General features: G+C 30.5%; 1 protein-coding gene across 7 annotated transcripts in view; it reads right to left on the reverse strand.

The window, feature by feature from the left end:
* The window catches only part of LOC114328122 (protein phosphatase 1 regulatory subunit 14B), a 337,565-nt gene that overhangs the window by 19,480 nt on the left and 298,646 nt on the right, over positions 1-19,439 (reverse strand). For all 7 annotated transcript variants that reach the window (XM_028276898.2, XM_028276897.2, XM_028276899.2 and 4 more), the window contains one exon: positions 17,349-17,444. In XM_028276898.2, the coding sequence (XP_028132699.2) occupies positions 17,349-17,444 (96 nt within the window). The remainder of the gene's footprint in view (positions 1-17,348; positions 17,445-19,439) is intronic.

A 19,439-nucleotide genomic window follows, 5' to 3' on the forward strand; every position in this document is an offset into this window, starting at 1 on the left:
CGAGCCTCGAGCCATCATGTTATTGCGTTTAAAGTTACACTTATATTTTCACTAATTAAGCAAATTGCCTAGAAATAATTAAATCGTTTATTGTTGAAAGGAGACAAGTTACATTTTATAAGTTTTGAGAAAACCGTAAAACACTATTTTAAGCTATACTAAATTATTTTGATTATTTATTTTTGAGTAAACCTAATTATTTATAGGCTGTTTTATCCTCCTGATGAAAATATTATCATCTTATCTATGATATTTTGTTTGTTTATGCCTACCTTGTATTAAATTAAAATAGATCAAAAACAAGTGCTATACTTCACATCATGATTTTGACAGCTTACCACACTTATAAAAAATCAAATTATTCTTCTATTTAACAAAACCTGATCAAAAAAATAATCAAACTCTACTAAAAAACATAAGATTTCAGCAAAATTAGATACACAGAAAATAAAAATTTAACCACGAGGACAGTTTCTAAATTTTTTGCTACCGACGGCGACCGCGATCTTTAAAACCGCGTACTTTAAGTCTGCCGTGTATCACCGACGGCGAGCCGAGTAAGTCCGCGATCTTTAAACCCGCGTCACAGCATAATAAACGAAACCAGCAAGGACACTCCCTGATGCCGCCTTTGAAGTTGAAAAGTACAGGGTCGCCATTTTTCGCGTAGTACATCTCAGTGGTGATGTGATGTGTTGGTTCATCAGTGTTGCCGATGTCACCAACTTTATTACCCGTAAGAGATTCTTTTTGAATAATTTCTGGAATTTATGCAAAAGATTAACAATACAATCGCCATTCATCATCAATATTTTGTGTTATGTCCCAATTATTGACATAATTCCCACAGGCATACGTATAAAATTATGTTAAAAAATATGAATGTCATAAAAAATGAGTAAATCTGATAATTATGTACAAATCGGCAACACTGTCGATTTTCTACATTGTCTGGTACTACGCACAAAATGGCCGACGATCTGCGCAGTAATAGTGCGCGAACTTTTCCCACCTACTAGTGTGTCACTGCTGTTGCGTTTTCTATGCTGTGCCCGCGTACTTAAAGATTGCGTGTGTATCACGCGCTTTAATAAACGTTGTCCAAGTAATGCTGTAATTTTGAAGGTTGTTGAAAATTACAGCATTATAACGTTTATTAAACCGTTGCGTTGTGTGAATTGATCACACACGTATTGCAGACTTGCACTATTACGTCGGCCGATTCCGTATGAGCGAAAATAATGCTCCACGAGAAACACTTTCTCCTCTGTATTTAACACCATTTTTAACAATTAGGCTTTAATAAGTAATTATTTAAAGATTACTCGACAGGTCTATACTAGTTAATTTGAATATGATAGCGCGCACAAAGATACATCTGTGTTTCAGTTTCAGTACTGTTTATTTTGGGCAATACTGTATTTTACCCTTTTTTACAGAAAGCTATTTTGTAAAATAGCTTTGCTATTTTGCAGAAAGGGTAATAATTTAAGACTTTTTTAACTAGTCATATATCATACAAAATTCAATTATCTTTATTTTATTTTCCTACGACTTTGCTCCAAAATGAATCGTTTTGAAGTTATAAGCAAAGAAAGTAGAAAAAAATCAATGTTTTTCAAAATTTTTAAATATTTAAATTTTTTTAATAATGTTCCGGGCATATTTGAGAAGGAGCATAAGTGAATTATTATTATTGAAGTTGTCACCTAACTTTATCTGCAAAAATCCGAATGACACCTAGCACATCCTCAAATAGACGTTTTTTTACAGATCCGCCCTTGTCTATACATATAATATGTTTTTAAGCAAACCAAGAACCATTCGCTTATGACATAATAATGCTATATGCCCCGTGTTGGCTTAATCCGTTACTGTTCAAATTTATTTCTTACCTTTTAAATTAACTACCTGTGGTATTAGAATTAAACAATGGTTTCGAATTCACCTGTATAAGTTGCGAGTTGGGAGGGTCAGGTAGTAAAAAAGTTACGAATTGGCTGGTGTACATTTTGATTTGAAAAACTTTGTCATTAAGAGTTACGAGTTGGCGCGTGTCCCTGCAAAACACAATGTGTAGAGATAATTGCCCCTTATCGGTATTCCCATACCCCTACATTTTGATTTCCAAGCTGTTAGTGCGAATTCTATAAATATTTTAAATAAAATTGGTGATGTTGGGCATCCTTGTAGTAGTCCTTTTGTTGTGTTGAAATTGGCAACTATCTTGTTTACGATTTTTATATATACTTCACTTCCTCTGTAATTATATGTTCTTGATTGCTTGTGCTCGGTAAGCTTGTATCCCTATTTTTGTCACTGCTTTTGTATAGTTTTTTTCCTTGGCACGGTGACGTCTTCCTAAGGCCTAAGGTCTACAAACGCCATGTGTACATATCTGTTCTTAGCTCATTTCTTCTCTATTGTCTGTTGTATAGTTGTATTGTATATGATATAGACATGATTTTCCTGCTGTGAATCCTGCTTACTCTTCATCGATTTTACCTTCTACACTTTTCTCTATTTTGTTCCCGAGTATCCTGCCATACAGTCTTCCCATTGTAGCGATGACGCTTATTCCACAGTAGTTTTCGCATTCTTTTCTATTTCCTTTCTTATTAACGTTATAATAATATAGGCTGCCTGCCATTGTTTAGGAATCTCTCCATTTATTGCGCTTTCCACGATTCAGCATATCATTCTTCTTAATTTTTTTGTTCCATATTTGATTAGCTCGGACCCAATTCTTCCTGGTCCTCCAGCTTTATTGTTCTGCATGGAATTTGGTGCTTGTTTCGTCTCTTTGTCTGTTGACAATTTTTTCCTCATCTGTGATCATTTTTTGTTCGTCTCCATCAATGCTAAATTCTGGCATTTGATCTATCAGTAGATTTTTATAGTGGTTCTCCCATTCGTCGTCCAGTATGTATTGTATAAAAGTTTTCTGTTTCTTGTTAGTTCGTAATGATTTCACAATTTTCCAGGTTTCTTCTAGACCGGGCAGTATCGTCGCCCCCGCTAGCGCAATTATTCCGATTCGATTTTTTTGCACAAACTTACTCAAAAAGAGGTCCTTATAACATATCCACAGGGTGCCAGGAGGTGCCGTGGTCGAAAATTTTTTTAAACATTTTTTTTAAACAAATTCACAAAAATAATTTTTTTATTTCCAAAAATTTTTTTTTAGATAATTTGGGTCATTCTGAGCAAAAAAGGTCTCTTTTCATTTTTCTCTAAAATTGACTGTTGTCGAGTTATACGCGATTAAAAATTTGAAAAATGCGAAAATGGCCATTTTCAAGGCTCCATAACTCGATTAAAAATGATTATTATGAAATTCAAAAAGTGACAAAATCAAGACTCAAATACCTTCTTCAGCGTTCTGAAGAGATTTTTGTCATTAATTTATTACAAAGCTGTTATTTTTAGTTATTAACAATTAGCGCTATAGTCCAACTGTATCGTCGCCCCCGTTAACGAAACTATTTCGATTAGATTTTTTTGCACACTTACTCAAAAAAAGGTCCTTATAACATATCCACAGGGTGCCGGGCGGTGCCGTGGTCGAAAAATTTTTTAAACAATTTTTTTTAAACAAATTCACAAAAATAATTTTTTTATTTCCCACAATTTTTTTTAGATAATTTGGGTCATTCTGAGCAAAAAAGGTCTCCTGTCATTTTTCTCTAAAATAGACTGTTGTCGAGTTATATGCGATTAAATATTTGAAAAATGTGAAAATGGCCATTTTCAAGGCTTCATAACTCGATTAAACATGATTATTATGAAATTCAAAAAAGACAAAATCAAGATTGAAATACCTTCTTCCGCGTCCTAAAGAGATTTTTGTCATTATTTTATTACAAAGCTGTTATTTTTAGTTATTAACAATTAGCGGTATAGTCCAACTGTATCGTCGCCCCCGTTAGCGGAACTATTTCGATTAGTTTTTTTTGCACAAACTAACCCAAAAGTAGGTCCTTATAACATATCCACAGAGTGCCGGCTGGTGGTCGAAAAATTGTTTAAACAATTTTTTTAAACAAATTCACAAAAATAATTTTTTCATTTCCAACAATTTTTTTTAGATAATTTGGGTCATTCTAAGCAAAAAAGGTCTCTTGTAGTTTTCGTCTCAAATTGATTGTTGTCGAGTTATACGCGATTTAAAATTTGAAAAATGCGAAAATGGCTATTTTCGCATTTTTAAAATTGTTAATCGCGTATAACTCGACAACAGTCAAGTTTAGAGAAAAATGACCAAAGACCTTTTTTACTCACAATGATCCAAATTATCTAAAAAAAAATTGTGGGAAATGAAAAAATTATTTTTGTGAATTTGTTTAAAAAAAATTGTTTAAAAAATTTTTCAACCACGGCACCGCCCGGCACCCTGTGGATATGTTATAAAGACCTCTTTTTGAGTAAGTTTGTGCAAAAAAATCTAATCGAGATAGTTCCGTTAACGGGGGCGACGATACAGTTGGACTATAGCGCTAATTGTTAATAACTAAAAATAGCAGCTTTGTAATAAATTAATGACAAAAATCTCTTCAGGACGCTGAAGAAGGTATTTGAATCTTGATTTTGTCACTTTTTGAATTCCATAATAATCATTTTTGATCGAGTTATGGAGCCTTGAAAATGGCCATTTTCGCATTTTTCAAATTTTTAATCGCGTATAACTCGACCACAGTCAATTTTAGAGAAAAATGACAAGAGACCTTTTTTGCTCAGAATGACCCAAATTATCTAAAAAAAATTGTTGGAAATAAAAAAATTTTCGCTAAAATTGAAAATAAAAAAGTTTTTCCTCTTGGGCACCCCAATCGTGGACACACTGTATAATACTAGTGACCTCATCCATCTGGGCGTGATGACGTAATCGATGATTATTTTAAATGAGAATAGGGGTCGTGTGATAGCTCATTCGAAAGGTTATTCAATGCTCTAGTGGCTAATATAAATATTAACATACTTATTTATAAAGGGGGCCCAAAAAATTTTATTAATTAAATTATTTGAGACAAAAAGAAGAATGTATAGGTATAATTATTTATTTAATTCGAAATACATTTTACTGTTTTCCGAAAACTGTTTATTTTTATATTCTGTGTATTTTTACTGTTTTCCGAAAACAGGGAAAAATGTTTATTTGATAAATAAATATTGTTTTTCGCTCAAATTCAATATTAAAGCAGTAACCCACCTGCCTCTTGACAGTTTAAACATTTAATTTAAGCGAAAAGCAATGTGTATTTTTCAAATAAACATTTTTTTCTGTTTTCTGACAGCAGTAAAATGTATTTTGCATTAAATAAATTACACACATTCTTCTTTTTGTCTCAATTAATTTAATTCAAACACTTTTTTTTGGGCACCCTGTACAACTAATTCTATTAATGTTTATATTAGTGAATAGCCTTAATAACCTTTCGAATGACCTATCACAAGCACACGACCCTTATTCTCATTTAAAAAAAACATCGATTACGTCATCACGCACAGATGGATGGCGTCACTAGTATGATATATACATATTCCAAAAAATTATAATTTAAAAATAAAAATCGACCCGTTTCGGGATTTGTCTTCAAAATCGCCCAATATCGAGAAAATGAATTTATTCCAACTCAAACGTCGTCACTGTGTGTACTATTTTGCTTTTGCAAAAACAAGATCATCCTACTCATACTTTAGGTATCCTCTTTATGGGAATCCACCCCTGCACATGTTTCCAAGTAAAATTGAAAAAGTCCCTTTACGATCGCATTTACTGGTGAACTATGCAGTATAGGGGTGCCCTGAAGGGTTTTGATATGTTTACGAATGGCTTTCATATACCAGAACTGGAGATGTGTGTACTTAAAATCCTCCCGCTTCCACTTGTTTCACCCTTTTCAAATAGAACAGAAAACAAAAGTAGTGGATTTTCGAATCAGCAGGTTTTCTACATCAAGCTTAACTTTTATGAGGTTGGATCTGTATAAAAAGGGTGGTTTTTAATTTTGTACTTCTGTGTCTGTCATGAATAGATATCATGTATGAAAGTTTTGAGCAAAAATCGATTAAAAGTGCCAAATAGTGTTGAAGCAAATCAGTAAATACATATAATATAAACTGCTGCGATTTTGACATTAACTCATAAAACTAACAATAGTTATTGAAAAGTTTATTGAAAAGTTTTGTAAAATAATTTTTATCGCCAACCGTCACTAAAGTCATTCATTATTGAACTCATTTGCGGCAGTAAAGTAACACTTTATTGTACTGAAAGAAGAATTTTACTTTATCTGCCGCGATTAATCAAATTAACCCAGATTGAATGTAAGTGGTCGATGACAGTAATCGAATGGCGAGTATTTGAGTGAACTTAAAATTTATTTACCTTAATTATTAACAATATTTTACACAATTTGCCTTATTATGAATTAAGTTTATGTCAAAAAGTGAAATTCTGTAGTATTTTATAAATATATTCATATAAAATAAATTAAAACTTTACCGATTTAGTAATTATTCAATATTGATAACTATCGATTAAAAATCGAAAGCGGCCATCTTGCAAAAGTTATCTGTCATCACTGTCATGGAATTATTATGACGTCTAAAATTTAAAAAGTTCTTAAATTGTAAATTGTAAGTGAGTGTTAAAACCAATATCAAATTATTATAGAGAAAGTGAAATTGTAGATTTATAAAATATATTTTGGCATTATTCAAGCTGTCAACCTTTCAGTACTTCATTCTCCAGTTTTTAATTCAGGGATTATTAAAATTAAAGATGATTAATTTTATGAAATTATGAAGATAATCAAATTAAAAAAATTGTGTAGTGTTATAATGAGATTTTAAAGAAGTTAAATAAACGACAGATTTTTATTCATTTTTTTTTATAAATTTTATATTATTTTTATACAGGGTGGTTCATCTTATTCGCCTCGGTGTCTGTACGGAAAACCACTTGATATTTTTAAAAAATTTCTTTACAGTAATATACAGGGCCATTAATACTACAATCTAAAAATAATGTGAACTATACAGGGTGCTCCAAAAAAGAGTGGTATACCAAAGTCATATGTTTTCTTATGGAATGCCCTATACAGCGTGTCTACTTGAGTTGGAAACATATGGGAAACTTTTTTATTATTAATTTTACGAAAAAAAGTTATTCTTTATAAAAAGTTCTGCATGCCCCAAAACCTATGATTCAATTATCAGATATCAAATTTTCTCAATATTATACGAGGTATGTCAAAAAATATGAATTTCGGCTAAGGGTAAAGTACCTTTATTTCTCTCAATATCGAAAATTCTTATTATGAAAAGTTGTTTGGAAATAAAAACCAAGCTCAAATATGTAATTACATGCTTCTATGTAATTGGAAAAAAATATTTTCCAAATTTTTCTCAAATTTATTGATACTAACTTCGTTTTTATTCATTACACATACGATAACTCTTTTATTATTACTTTTATGAAAAAAAGGTATTCTTTATAAAAATCTCTGTATGTCCTAAGACCGAAGATTCAACCAACAGATATGACATTTTATTAATTTTATACGAGTTATGTCAAAAAATATGAATTTCACTCAAGAGTAAAGTACCTTTATTTCTCACAATATTGAAAACGGTTATTAAAAAACTTGTTTAGAATTAAAAACTATGTGTCAATATGCAATTACATCCTTCTAATTGAAATACTGTGAAATATAAAGGTGCTATAATATTGAGCGAATTTCATATTTTTTGACACACCTCGTATAAAATTAATAAAAGCTGATATATCATGGTTGTGTCTTAGATTTTAGACCATGCAAAGTTTTTTATGAAGAATAACTTTTTTTCGTAAAATGAATAATAAACGAGTTATGATATTTGTAATAATTAAAAACGATGTTGGGTATCCATAAATTTGAGAAAAAAATTTTTTTTCAATAAGAAGCATGTAATTGCATATTTCATCTTAGTTTTTAATTCCAAACAACTTTTTATCATAAGAATTTTCGATATTGAGAGAAATAAAGGTACTTTACCCTTAGCCGAAATTCATATTTTTTGACATACCTCGTATAATATTGAGAAAATTTGATATCTGATAATTGAATCTTAGGTTTTGGGGCATGCAGAACTTTTTATAAAGAATAACTTTTTTTCGTAAAATTAATAATAAAAAAGTTTCCCATATGTTTCCAACTCAAGTAGACACGCTGTATATGATGACGTTATTTAATTGACCTTAAAAATAAGCTATACTTTCATAAGGGTTCCCTATACCTAAATACAGGGTGTTTTGATTTATTTCGATTTTTATAAAAATGTAAGGTTTTAGAAAAAAATAAATATCTACGAATCTAAGAATCAGTAACAAATTCTTTCTTGGATCTTAATAATTGACTATATAGTATACTTAAGCAGATGCTTATTGCAACAAAGTTTCTTACAGGGTGGTCAAAATATGAGATTGTTCTATTAACAAATTCAAGCTGTAATAACTTACTTAATTTAAATGGAACACCCTGTATCTTACTAGTCTATCGCGTAGAAAATATACTTAGCTTTCAATTTGTATTAGAGTTTCCTATACCTATCTTCTATTAACAAATTCAAGCTGTAATAACTTACTTATTTTAAATAGAACACCCTGTATCTTACTAGCCTATCGCGTAGAAAATTTATTTAGCTTTTAATTCTTCTTAGGGTTTCCTATACCTATCTCCCTTCATTTGTTAAATATTTAAAGATTTCCTAATTTGCAAGCTTTAAAAATTAGAATGAAGTAAATATGTCGTGGTTACATATTATGTACAATTGTACAACACATCACCAACACCGGCAATATATTTAGACATGATACTGTCATTAATAAAATTTTCATTGTTATCATGTAATTACACAGAGTGTTGTATTATTTTAGTTGATTTTGGCCTACATGTGACATTGAATAACATGTTTATATTAAACTGCATACCCTGTATTAGATGCCGTATTCTGGAAGATATTTAAATTATATTTCATTCCGTATAAGTATTTTCCATATCTTAAACCAACGGTTATTAAGTAAATTTTAGAACACCACTTTTTGTTTGAATCTTTGAATCGCAATTACAAACAATTAAATGCAATGGCTACTATGACGAAAACGAGCCTATTGTACAAAAATATGTAAAAATGGGTATTTACAGAATAATATGGAAATTTACATTTACAGAATAGCATGTGTATTGAGAATGTTTACATGGAATTGAAGTGATTTTAAATATCTTCCATTATAAAGAATATAATATCGATTATGTCATTTAAAATAAGAACACTCTGTGTGATTAAATGATAAAAATATGAATTTTATTAACGAAAGTATCTTGACTAAGATATTTAAGTATATTGCCGGTGTTGGTGATGTGTTGTACACTTCGCGTCACATAAAACTGGTACACTTTTTTCCCCAATGTAAACCTGTGTTCAGAGTGACAATTATTGTTCGTGAATCACTTCGTTGTTGCCATTACAGATAACGGAATTGCACAATAAATCTAAATACAAAAAAATAACGTTTAAAATGTATATTTCGAATTGTAATAAATATATTTAAATTCCACACTTGTTCACTGTAAAAGTTATTCATTTTGTATTAATTTCAAACTAAATTTTGAATTTTTTCAGTGTGTATTATTTATTCTACACAACTTAATGCAGTTTTGTACTAAAATTTACGAGAAACCAATCACACCTCTCGATTTGACATTAAACATAATAATTTAAAGTCATGTCAAGATTTATTATCTATCATTATTTTTGAATTGAAATATTTTCATAAATTATAATAAAGCACGAATTAATGTATGAATACTTATGAGATGACGGAAAATTACAATTGTTTTAATTTTTAGCAAGTTTTTAGTATATTAAAAAATGCGGTCTCTCGCACAGCCCTGCTTTTACCTAGTTTGATATAATATTTTCGTTGAACTGGCAACGTTGCCCTAGAAATTAGAATGACACTTGTGACAAGATCAACTTACACAACTTGAAAAACACGAGTTTCGGTCATAAGGGTTGTACCAGTTTTTTTTGACGCGAAGTGTACGTAACCACGACATAGGTACTAAATTCTAATTTTTAAAGCTTACAAATTAGGAAATCTTTAAATATTTAAAAAATGAAGGGAGATAGGTGTAGGAAACCCTAATAAGAATTGAAAGCAAAGTAAATTTTCTACGCGATAGATTAGTAAGATACAGGGTGTTCCATTTAAAATAAGCAAGTTATTACAGCTTGAATTTGTTAATAGAACAATCTAATATTTTGACCACCCTGTAAAAGATAGGTATAGGAAACCCTAATATAAATTGAAAGCTAAGAAAATTTTCTATGCGATAGACTAGTAAGATACAGGGTGTTCTATTTAAAATAAGTAAGTTATTACAGCTTGAATTTGTTAATAGAACAATCTCATATTTTAACCACCCTGTAAGAAATTTTGTTGCAGTAAGCATCTGTTTAAATATGCCAAATAGTCTTTTATTAAGATAGAAAGAATTTGTTACTGATTCTTAGATTCGTAGATATTTATTTTTTTCTAAAACCTTACATTTTCATAAAAATCGAAATAAATCAAAACACCCTGTATTTAGGTATAGGGAACCATTATGAAAGTATAGCTTATTTTTTAAGGTCAATTCAGTAACGTCATCAGATATAGGGCATTCCATAAGAAAAAATATAACTTTGATATACCACTCCTTTTTGGAGCATCCTGTATAATTCACATTATTTTTAGATTGTAGTACTAAAGGCCCTGTATATTTCTGTGAAGAAATTTTTTTAAAATATCAACTGGTTTTCCGTACAGACACCGAGGCGAATAAGATGAACCACCCTGTATAATTACAAAGTCCAAACTCTTACGTAGTCAACTTTAAGGTGCGAATCATCGGAATTCAAATTCCAAGTTGATTTCCAATCAAATTATGTTGGCGATAAAATTTTGTATGCACCACGTCAGTAAAGACTCTTTATCGAACTCGTCTGTTACTCGCCTCGCTCGCTGTTCTCGTAATATCAGACTCGTTCGATAAAGAGTCACTTTACTGACTTGGTACATAAATAACTATTTTAACAACTAAAGGTGACAGTTTTATGTGTTTTTAAAATCTCTACAATAAAGATGGTTTTCAATGAAAAAGAGCGAATCACTGATTTAATGATGAGGGGCTATGGCGATAGAAAAAGATCTATATATTAGTAAAGTTGCCCATTTTTTCAGCAATACTTTCTCAAACAGTTTGCAGTTGCTATTTATTTGGTAATAAATTAAGACATTTTTAATCAGTCGTATATCATAGAAAATTTAATTATCCTTATTTTATTTCTGTACGACTTTGCTCCAAAAGGAATCGTTTTAAAGTTATAAGCAAAGAAAGTAGAAAAAATCGATGTTTTTCGAAATTTTTAATTTTTAATTTTTTTTTATTAATGTTCCTCCTTATTTTATTTCTGTACGACTTTGCTCCAAAAGGAATCGTTTTAAAGTTATAAGCAAAGAAAGTAGAAAAAAATGATGTTTTTCGAAATTCTTAATTTTTTTTTTATTAATGTTCCGGGCATATTTGAGAGGTAGCATAAATCAATTATTATTACTGAAGTTATCACCTAACTTTATCTGCAAAAATCCGTTAGCCACCTACCGATCACATCCACCTCAAAACAGATCCGCCCTGGAAGAGTGGGTACTCACTTATTGGGCCGTTTTTTATTCAGGATGTTTCATTGGGAAACGGAAATACTTTAATGGTGAATAGAGGTCACCGAGGCCGTTCTAAGTATACTAAATTTTTTGTCCTACCGACTTTTATATCCGAGTTACAGGGTGTTTTATCGATTTTGCTCATTTCTTTCCTAAGCCATAACTTTAGAACCACCCTGTATATTTTTTTAATATTTGGTGCACATATGTCTCATTCAAAACCCAAACGACCGACATACTAATCACAAGAAAAATCCAGGTCCGGATTAACAAAAAATTATAAAGTAATTTTGACCTTAAAACAATACCCTGTATATTGAAATTTTGAAAATCTGTTTGCATATTTGAAAAGAGCACAAAAAACTAAGTCTAATGGCGTGCTTCGATTTTTCGGCCAGACAATTTTTTGATTTTAATTTTGAAATTATATTGAATTTTTTAAGAACTCAACATTACAAAGCAGGTTTTATTAACTTTTAATGATAAATTATTAAAGTTATTGAATAAATACTCAATTTAAAATGAATCAACACTTATTTACCACATATTAATCACAAGAAAAATCCAGGTCCGGATTAACAAAAAAACAGAGTAATTTTGACCTTGAGACAACACCCTGTATATTGACAGTTTTAAAATTTGTTTGCACATTTGAAAAGACCACAAAAATCCGAGTTTATCGGTTTACTTTGATTTTTGTGCAAAAATTTATTAACTTTAATTTTGTAATTAAATATATTCAAATTTTTAAGAACCCTGAAATTAATAAGCAGGTTTTTAAAGCACTTTTAATAATAAATCATTCAAGTGAACAAATAAATACTAATTTTAAAAATAATCAGTTATTATTTACTGCGTTAGAAGGACTCACTTACTAATCACAAGAAAAATCCAGGTCCGTATTAACAACAAAATACAAAGTAATTCTGACCTTGAAAAAACACCCTGTATATTGAAGTTTTTAAAATACGTTTGCACACCTGAAGAAAAACTAAGCTTAATGTCCTGCTTGAATTTTTTGCGCACACAATTTAATGACATTACCTTTGAAATTATATCGAAATTTTTATTATGAGTTCCCAGAGTTCTTAAAAATTTCCACATAATTTCAAAATTAAATTTATTAAATTATCTGGCCAAAAAATTTAATCGAACGATTAAACTTAGTTTTTTGTGCTCTTTTCATACCTATGTTCAAACGGATTTTGAAAATTTCAATATTTGCTTCAAGGTTACAATTACTTGATATTGTGTTGTTAATCCGGACCTGGATTATTGTTGTGATTTATAAGTGGGTCGTTCGAATGTCGTAAATAAGTATTGATTATTTTTAAAATGGGTATTTATTTAATAACTTTAATAATTTATTTTTAAAAGTGGTTTAAAAATATGCTTTTTAATATCAGCGTTCTTTCAATATATTTAATTTCAAAATTAAAGTAATTAAATTTCCTCCACAAAAAATTAAAGCAAACCGATAAACTCAGATTTTTGTGGAGTTTTCAAATGTGTAAACAAATTTTCAAAATGTCAATATACAGGGTGTTCTTTCAAGGTTACAATTACTTTATGTTTTTTTGTTAATCCGGACCTGGATTTTTCTTGTGATTAATAATTGGGTCGTTCCAATGTGGTACATAAGTATTGACTAATTTTAAAATAAGTATTTATTCAATAGCTTTAATAATTTATAATTAAAAGTTAATAATACCTGCTTTTTAATGTCGGAGTTCTTAAAAAATTCAATATAATTTCAAAATTAAAGTCATAAAATTATCTGGCCGAAAAATTGAAGCAAACGGTTAGACTTAGTTTTTTGTGCTCTTTTCAAATATGCAAACAGATTTTCAGAATTTTAATATACAGGGTGTTGTTTTAAGGTCACAATTACTTTATAATTTTTTGTTATTCCGGACCTGGATTTTTCTTGTGATTAGTATGTCGGTCGTTTGGGTTTTGGATGAGACACATGTGTACCAAATATCAAAAAAATATACAGGGTGGTTCTAAAGTTATGGCTTAGGAAAGAAATTGGCAAAATCGATAAAACACCCTGTAAGTCGGTTATAAAAGTCGGTAGGGTAAAAAATGTAGTATACCTAGAACCGCCTCGGTGACCTCTATTCACAATTAAAGCATTTCCGTTTCCCAATGAAACACCCTGTATAAGCAAATTTAAGCGATAACTATCAAATGTTATTAGAAATGACATTGTACCTACCCCAAAAAACAAGTTTGAAGCCAATTTTAATGAGACATGGTTTCAGCAAGACGGAGCTATAGCTCATTTTGGAGTAAATGTTTGGCGTTATTTAGATTAGAAATTTTCTGAACGATGGATTGGTAGATTAGGTATTATTGTATAGCCTTCTCGTTCATCTGATTTGAGTCCTAAAGATTATTTTTATTGGGGATATTTGAAAAGCAGAATTTATAAAACCAAACCAGCAAGTGTTACTAAGGTAAGGCAAAGAATTATTCATGAATCAATATTAATTTCTCTAGACACATGGAGAAATGTAGTACAGTAGACTTGCGATTATCCGAGATATCTGGGACCGTGACTACCTCGGATATGGAAAAACTCGGTTAACACTGAGATTGGTTATGTTGATAGAAAAACACGTAAATAACCATAACTGTGGATATTTTAGTCACAAAACTAATAACTTTGACTCTCTATAAAAGATAAAAACATTCACATTATTAATGTAACTGTTTAAAAAAATATTTGATTGATTTTTGCGTAAGCTTCATTCCTGTTTTTGAGGCGGCGGTGTTGCGCTAAGGTTGAAAGTTGTAACTCACCAGTTATGACTTTTGCCTCGGTTAACCGAGGGGCTCGGATAACCGAGACTCGGATAATCGCGAGTCTACTATATAAGTATTCTACCATCGTTAAGGATACTGTCAAATTAACCTTTTGAACACTTAAATTGGGTGTACGTTATTTTAGCAATGTAGTAAAATTTTAGTTATTATGTTCAAATTTAGTTGTGATTAGTTTGAATCAAAAAATTTATTGAGACAATTAGGCGTTTCTAAGCTTTTGTTTTATCTATTTAAGATATTTGTAACTACATAAAATCGAAAGTGTTGTTTACGGTTGAACCGATATTGAAGTAGAGATTTCATTCAATGAAGGTACAATATAGAGGGCAGAGGGTGTTGTATTTAAAAATCAAAGTGATTAATAATATCAGAAAGATCTGGCAGCGTTACATCAAATTTCTAATTTTCATATTTAGTCTAGGCGCCAAATAGATGTCACCGTGTCCTTTTCAATTCTGATGGACAAACTCAACGGTTTCTTATAGATTTTTGGCTGCTGATTACGAACTTCGAGGGTGGATTTCTGGCTCATAAACTAAAAGAGATACAAAACAATGTTTCAAATAAAATTTGTTCCCTAATAAAAAACGAAGAAAAGATCGTTTACTAAACTCAAATCCAATAATTAGAACTCAAGATACTCGAATATTAGTGCACAATGCAAATTGGAAATTGCAAAATAAGTATTTTTCGAAGCTTTATCGATCGTAACTCGGCTTTTACGCATGCAAATGAGCCTTAGAAGGTCTTATTTTAAAGCTTTATTAATAGGCTTTCAAACAAAGTTTGCTAAATTACTTTGTCTTCATTTGTTTTAAAGTTAAACCCTTTTGAAATTATAATTTTCTTTAAAAAATTGGTCATTAATTTGTTTATAAGGGTTTCAAGCAAATTTGAGCCATAAACCTTTATAATTTATTTAACAATAATGATAGAAGAATTCAAAAGGAACAATTTGAGCTTATGAAAATATTCGTAAGTTTATTTTTGGCCAAGATATCGATATTTTAATGGCGCGCTGTGAGGAGCTAGATCGGCTCATGCTCACAGTGTAAAGGTTCACGTGCTATCTTCTCCATGCAAATTATAATTTCTATGTATATATACGTTATCTTCATTTTTCATTTTTGAAGATCCTAATACAATTTTATATAATTCTTATATTAAATCATCATACTGTACCTCGTATAACCTTTCATTCTATTTACTTTGTCTTCTATTTTTTGTACTAAATGAGAAATAAAAACATTAAAAACTAATATATCAGAAATATATCTAAAAAGTCAGCTGATATTATTTATTAAGAATAGGCAAGGCCTCCTGAGCAAAATAATATAACACGATAGCAGTCGATCGGTGCCTTTACCGCAATATTACTTGACTGTGAGCCGATCTTGCAGCTAATAGCGCGCGATGTATGAATATGGATATCTTGGCCAAAAATAAACTTACTAACATTTTCATAAGCTTAAATTGTTCCTTTTGAGTTCTTGTATCATTATTGTTAATTAAAATATAAATCTTTATGGCTCTTTGCTTGAAATCCTTATAAACAAATTAATGTACAATTTTTTTAAGAAAATTATAAATTCAAACGGGTATAACTTTAAAACAAATGAAGACAAAATAATTTTATGTTTAACTATGTTTGGAAACCTATTAATTAAGCTTTAAAATGAGACCTTCTAGTGCTTATTTGCATGCGTAGAAGCCGAGTTACGATCGATAAAGCTTCGAAAAAGACTTATTTTATTTTGCAATTTGAAATTTGCATTGTGCGCTAATTTTACAATATCTTGAGTTCTAATTATTGGATTTGAGTTTAGTAAACGTTTTTTTCTTCGTTTTTTATTAAGGAACAAATTTTATTTGAAACATTTTTTGTATCTCTTTTAGTTTATGAGCCAGAGCCTTATAAACAATTAAATTGTTTATAACAATGTTTTGACCACTCGGATCGAAATCCACCCTCGAAATTCGTAATCAGCAGCCAAAAATCCATAAGAAACCGTTGAGTTTGTCCATCAGAATTAAAAAGGACACGGTGACCCCTCTGGCGCCTAGACTAATTGTAGAATAGGCGTGTCCCGGTTTTTGTACAATTCGAACCATCCATTTAAGAGATAATCAGTCATTTTTAGACTTTTAGTCCACTCTGTATATCCATAAATACATTTATTCTCATAAAAATTAATGAACATTTTCATTTCGTTGCAAAACGAAACCAAAGCCGTCTTTTATTTCAATTCGCTTAGAGAGCGCTATAAGCACTCTGACCGGTTTTAAAACATGTTAGTTTATCATTAGAGAATGCCTATGTAGCTATCTCTGAACAAACTAAAATAATTCAGGCCTACTAGCCTCGAACTGCAACTAACGAAATGACATGGGTGTCTTAGCGATATCTGCTAGAAACAAGTCAAAGCTTTCAATCTAATAACATATAAAATAATATTAAATAATTAAAAACCTTATTGGGACCATTTTTCGGGTTACACCTTCGTGGCTTCTAAAAGTGCAAGCCAAACGGATGCTGGAGCAAAAAGAAGATGAGGGAATTCTACAATTTGCAATTCACAACTAACCTGTCCCGCGAGGAAAAATTCCAATGAAAAATGGACCCTTATACTCAGATAGGAGTAAAGTAATAGAAATAAAAATGAATAAACATTTTCATTTCGTTGCAAAACTAAATCAAAGCCGTCTTATATTTCAGTTTGTTCAGAGATATATTCTCATTTTGAGTTTATTTATTTTGAAATATTACCTGTAAATGCCTCCGTCGCTCGTCGTCACTGTCCATATCTAGTAGTTCGTCTATATCTACCTCAACTTCGTCACTATTTACAGGATCTACTTGTTTCTGAAACAAAGAAGAATATTTTTAGAATGAATCATTCGCGTTTCCTTTTTCAGTTTACCAAGATCCAATAAAACAGTCATTAAATCACACCGGTTCGGTGATAAAATCCACATAACAAATAAATTAGTGTTTTACATAAAAACAGTGGCGCAACAATTATAATTATATTATTAGGAATATATGAAATTATAACATGAAAATGATTATTGATGGATTCGACCGTTACCTAATGGAAATTCATTTTATCTAACAATAAAACGCTGAAAAACATTTGTTTTCAATACTTCCACAAATTTATTATGTATAACTTAATGTCGCTACAACAGTGGGAGCACGCAAAATAGAATTCTATTTTAGTGACGTCACGTTGCCTAGCAACCGTCGATTCTCTCATGAAATTCTATGAGAGAAAGACTAATTTCTGGGCTTATGCAGTTTTTGGTTTAAAAATTGTTTATTATTTGTTAGTTGTCGAAGTTCTAAGTGGTTATAAAATGATTATAAGTAATTATAACGTTGAGATAGCGGAATAGTTCTATATCACACACGGTAATAGCTATTTGTATAACAAGGGAGGAAAGTGCTACTTTTCCTCCCGAGAATGAAGTTTACTGCCCGACGCGTAGCGGAGGGCAGTAATCATTCAAGGGAGGAAAAGGCACTTTACTCCCATGTTATACATATGGTTTTTCCACCTTCCTTAAATTAATAACAAGCCATTTTTCATTTTTACTTAATTTATTTATGTAACTAACCAACAAAATTTATTAAAACTAAAACTTAGAAGTAAGTACAATATAACTGCCAACTGTCAAATATAAGTCAAATTATTAATGTAAACATTGTTAAATCAGAATAACAATTTACTGTTTTTTACCATTCTGCAAAATACAGAGTGTTTTTAAATAAACGTTAAAATGTATAGATACTTACGTAATAGAAAATAGATATTGTACAGGGCGTCAATAAGTTATATTTCATGAATGAAATACCATGACGTCACTTTTACTTTTCCTCCCTAGGGAGGAAAAGTACAACTTTGCTCCCTACAATCAGGTCCGGAAAAGTATACTTTCGGTAGAGGTAGGTGGAAAAAGTGTTATACCTACAAATTAGAATTACACCCAACTTCAGATACAGTGTGGACACAAGAGAAGTACTATTCGGTTTTAATGTTCATATCCAAAGGTATTTAGATATTAACAAAAACTCTTATGTCTGCATCATGGACTAGAATAAAGCCTTCGATAGAGTCAAACTAGATGACAACGGCCAGAAACTACAACCTGAACGAACGATATATAAGAAAAAAAATACAAAAAACTGTTTCGGCCACCAAAAAAATGAATGTGTGTGTACTTTGTACGCACGTTAGAAGTTATACTCCTATTATATGATTTTAACGAAATAAATATATTTTCAACAGTTTATTTGTATTTTATTTAAACATTAAACTACACTGCGCGCCAAAATTAACGCATAATTTTAAAATTTTAATTTCAGTCGTAATGAAAAAAAAAAAAAAAAATGTTTGTTCTTTTGTGCTTTAAGGTTGCTTTTACAACATATTTCTTTTTTACAAAAAAACGTATTGAATTTAACAATCTAACATCATAAATCTAAATATCCAAACAAACATCTAATAGGTCTGGATCCCGCGTATGAAAAAAAAGTTGATTAATAGCAAGCTGAAAATTTGTTAATAGCTTAAGGGTGTCTAGTCGGACAAACTTTGATATATGGGAACACTGGAACAGGGGAAGTTTTAATTGTGGAACAGGTTAAAAATTTGGAACGGTCAGACCACGAAAACGGCACATGTATTTTGTCCGACAGAACAGACTTAAACTCTCCGAACAGATATTAAACTCTCATGCAAAAATCAGACTGCTATTTATCACCAAATGGGCGTTTTAACGAGTCGAACATGTAGAATATGTCAAATGACAGGAATTATGACAGGTGATAAATAGCAGTCTGATTTTTGCATGAGAG

The sequence above is a fragment of the Diabrotica virgifera genome, chromosome 4 (assembly GCF_917563875.1).
Source record: "Diabrotica virgifera virgifera chromosome 4, PGI_DIABVI_V3a".
NCBI lineage: Eukaryota > Metazoa > Arthropoda > Insecta > Coleoptera > Chrysomelidae > Diabrotica > Diabrotica virgifera.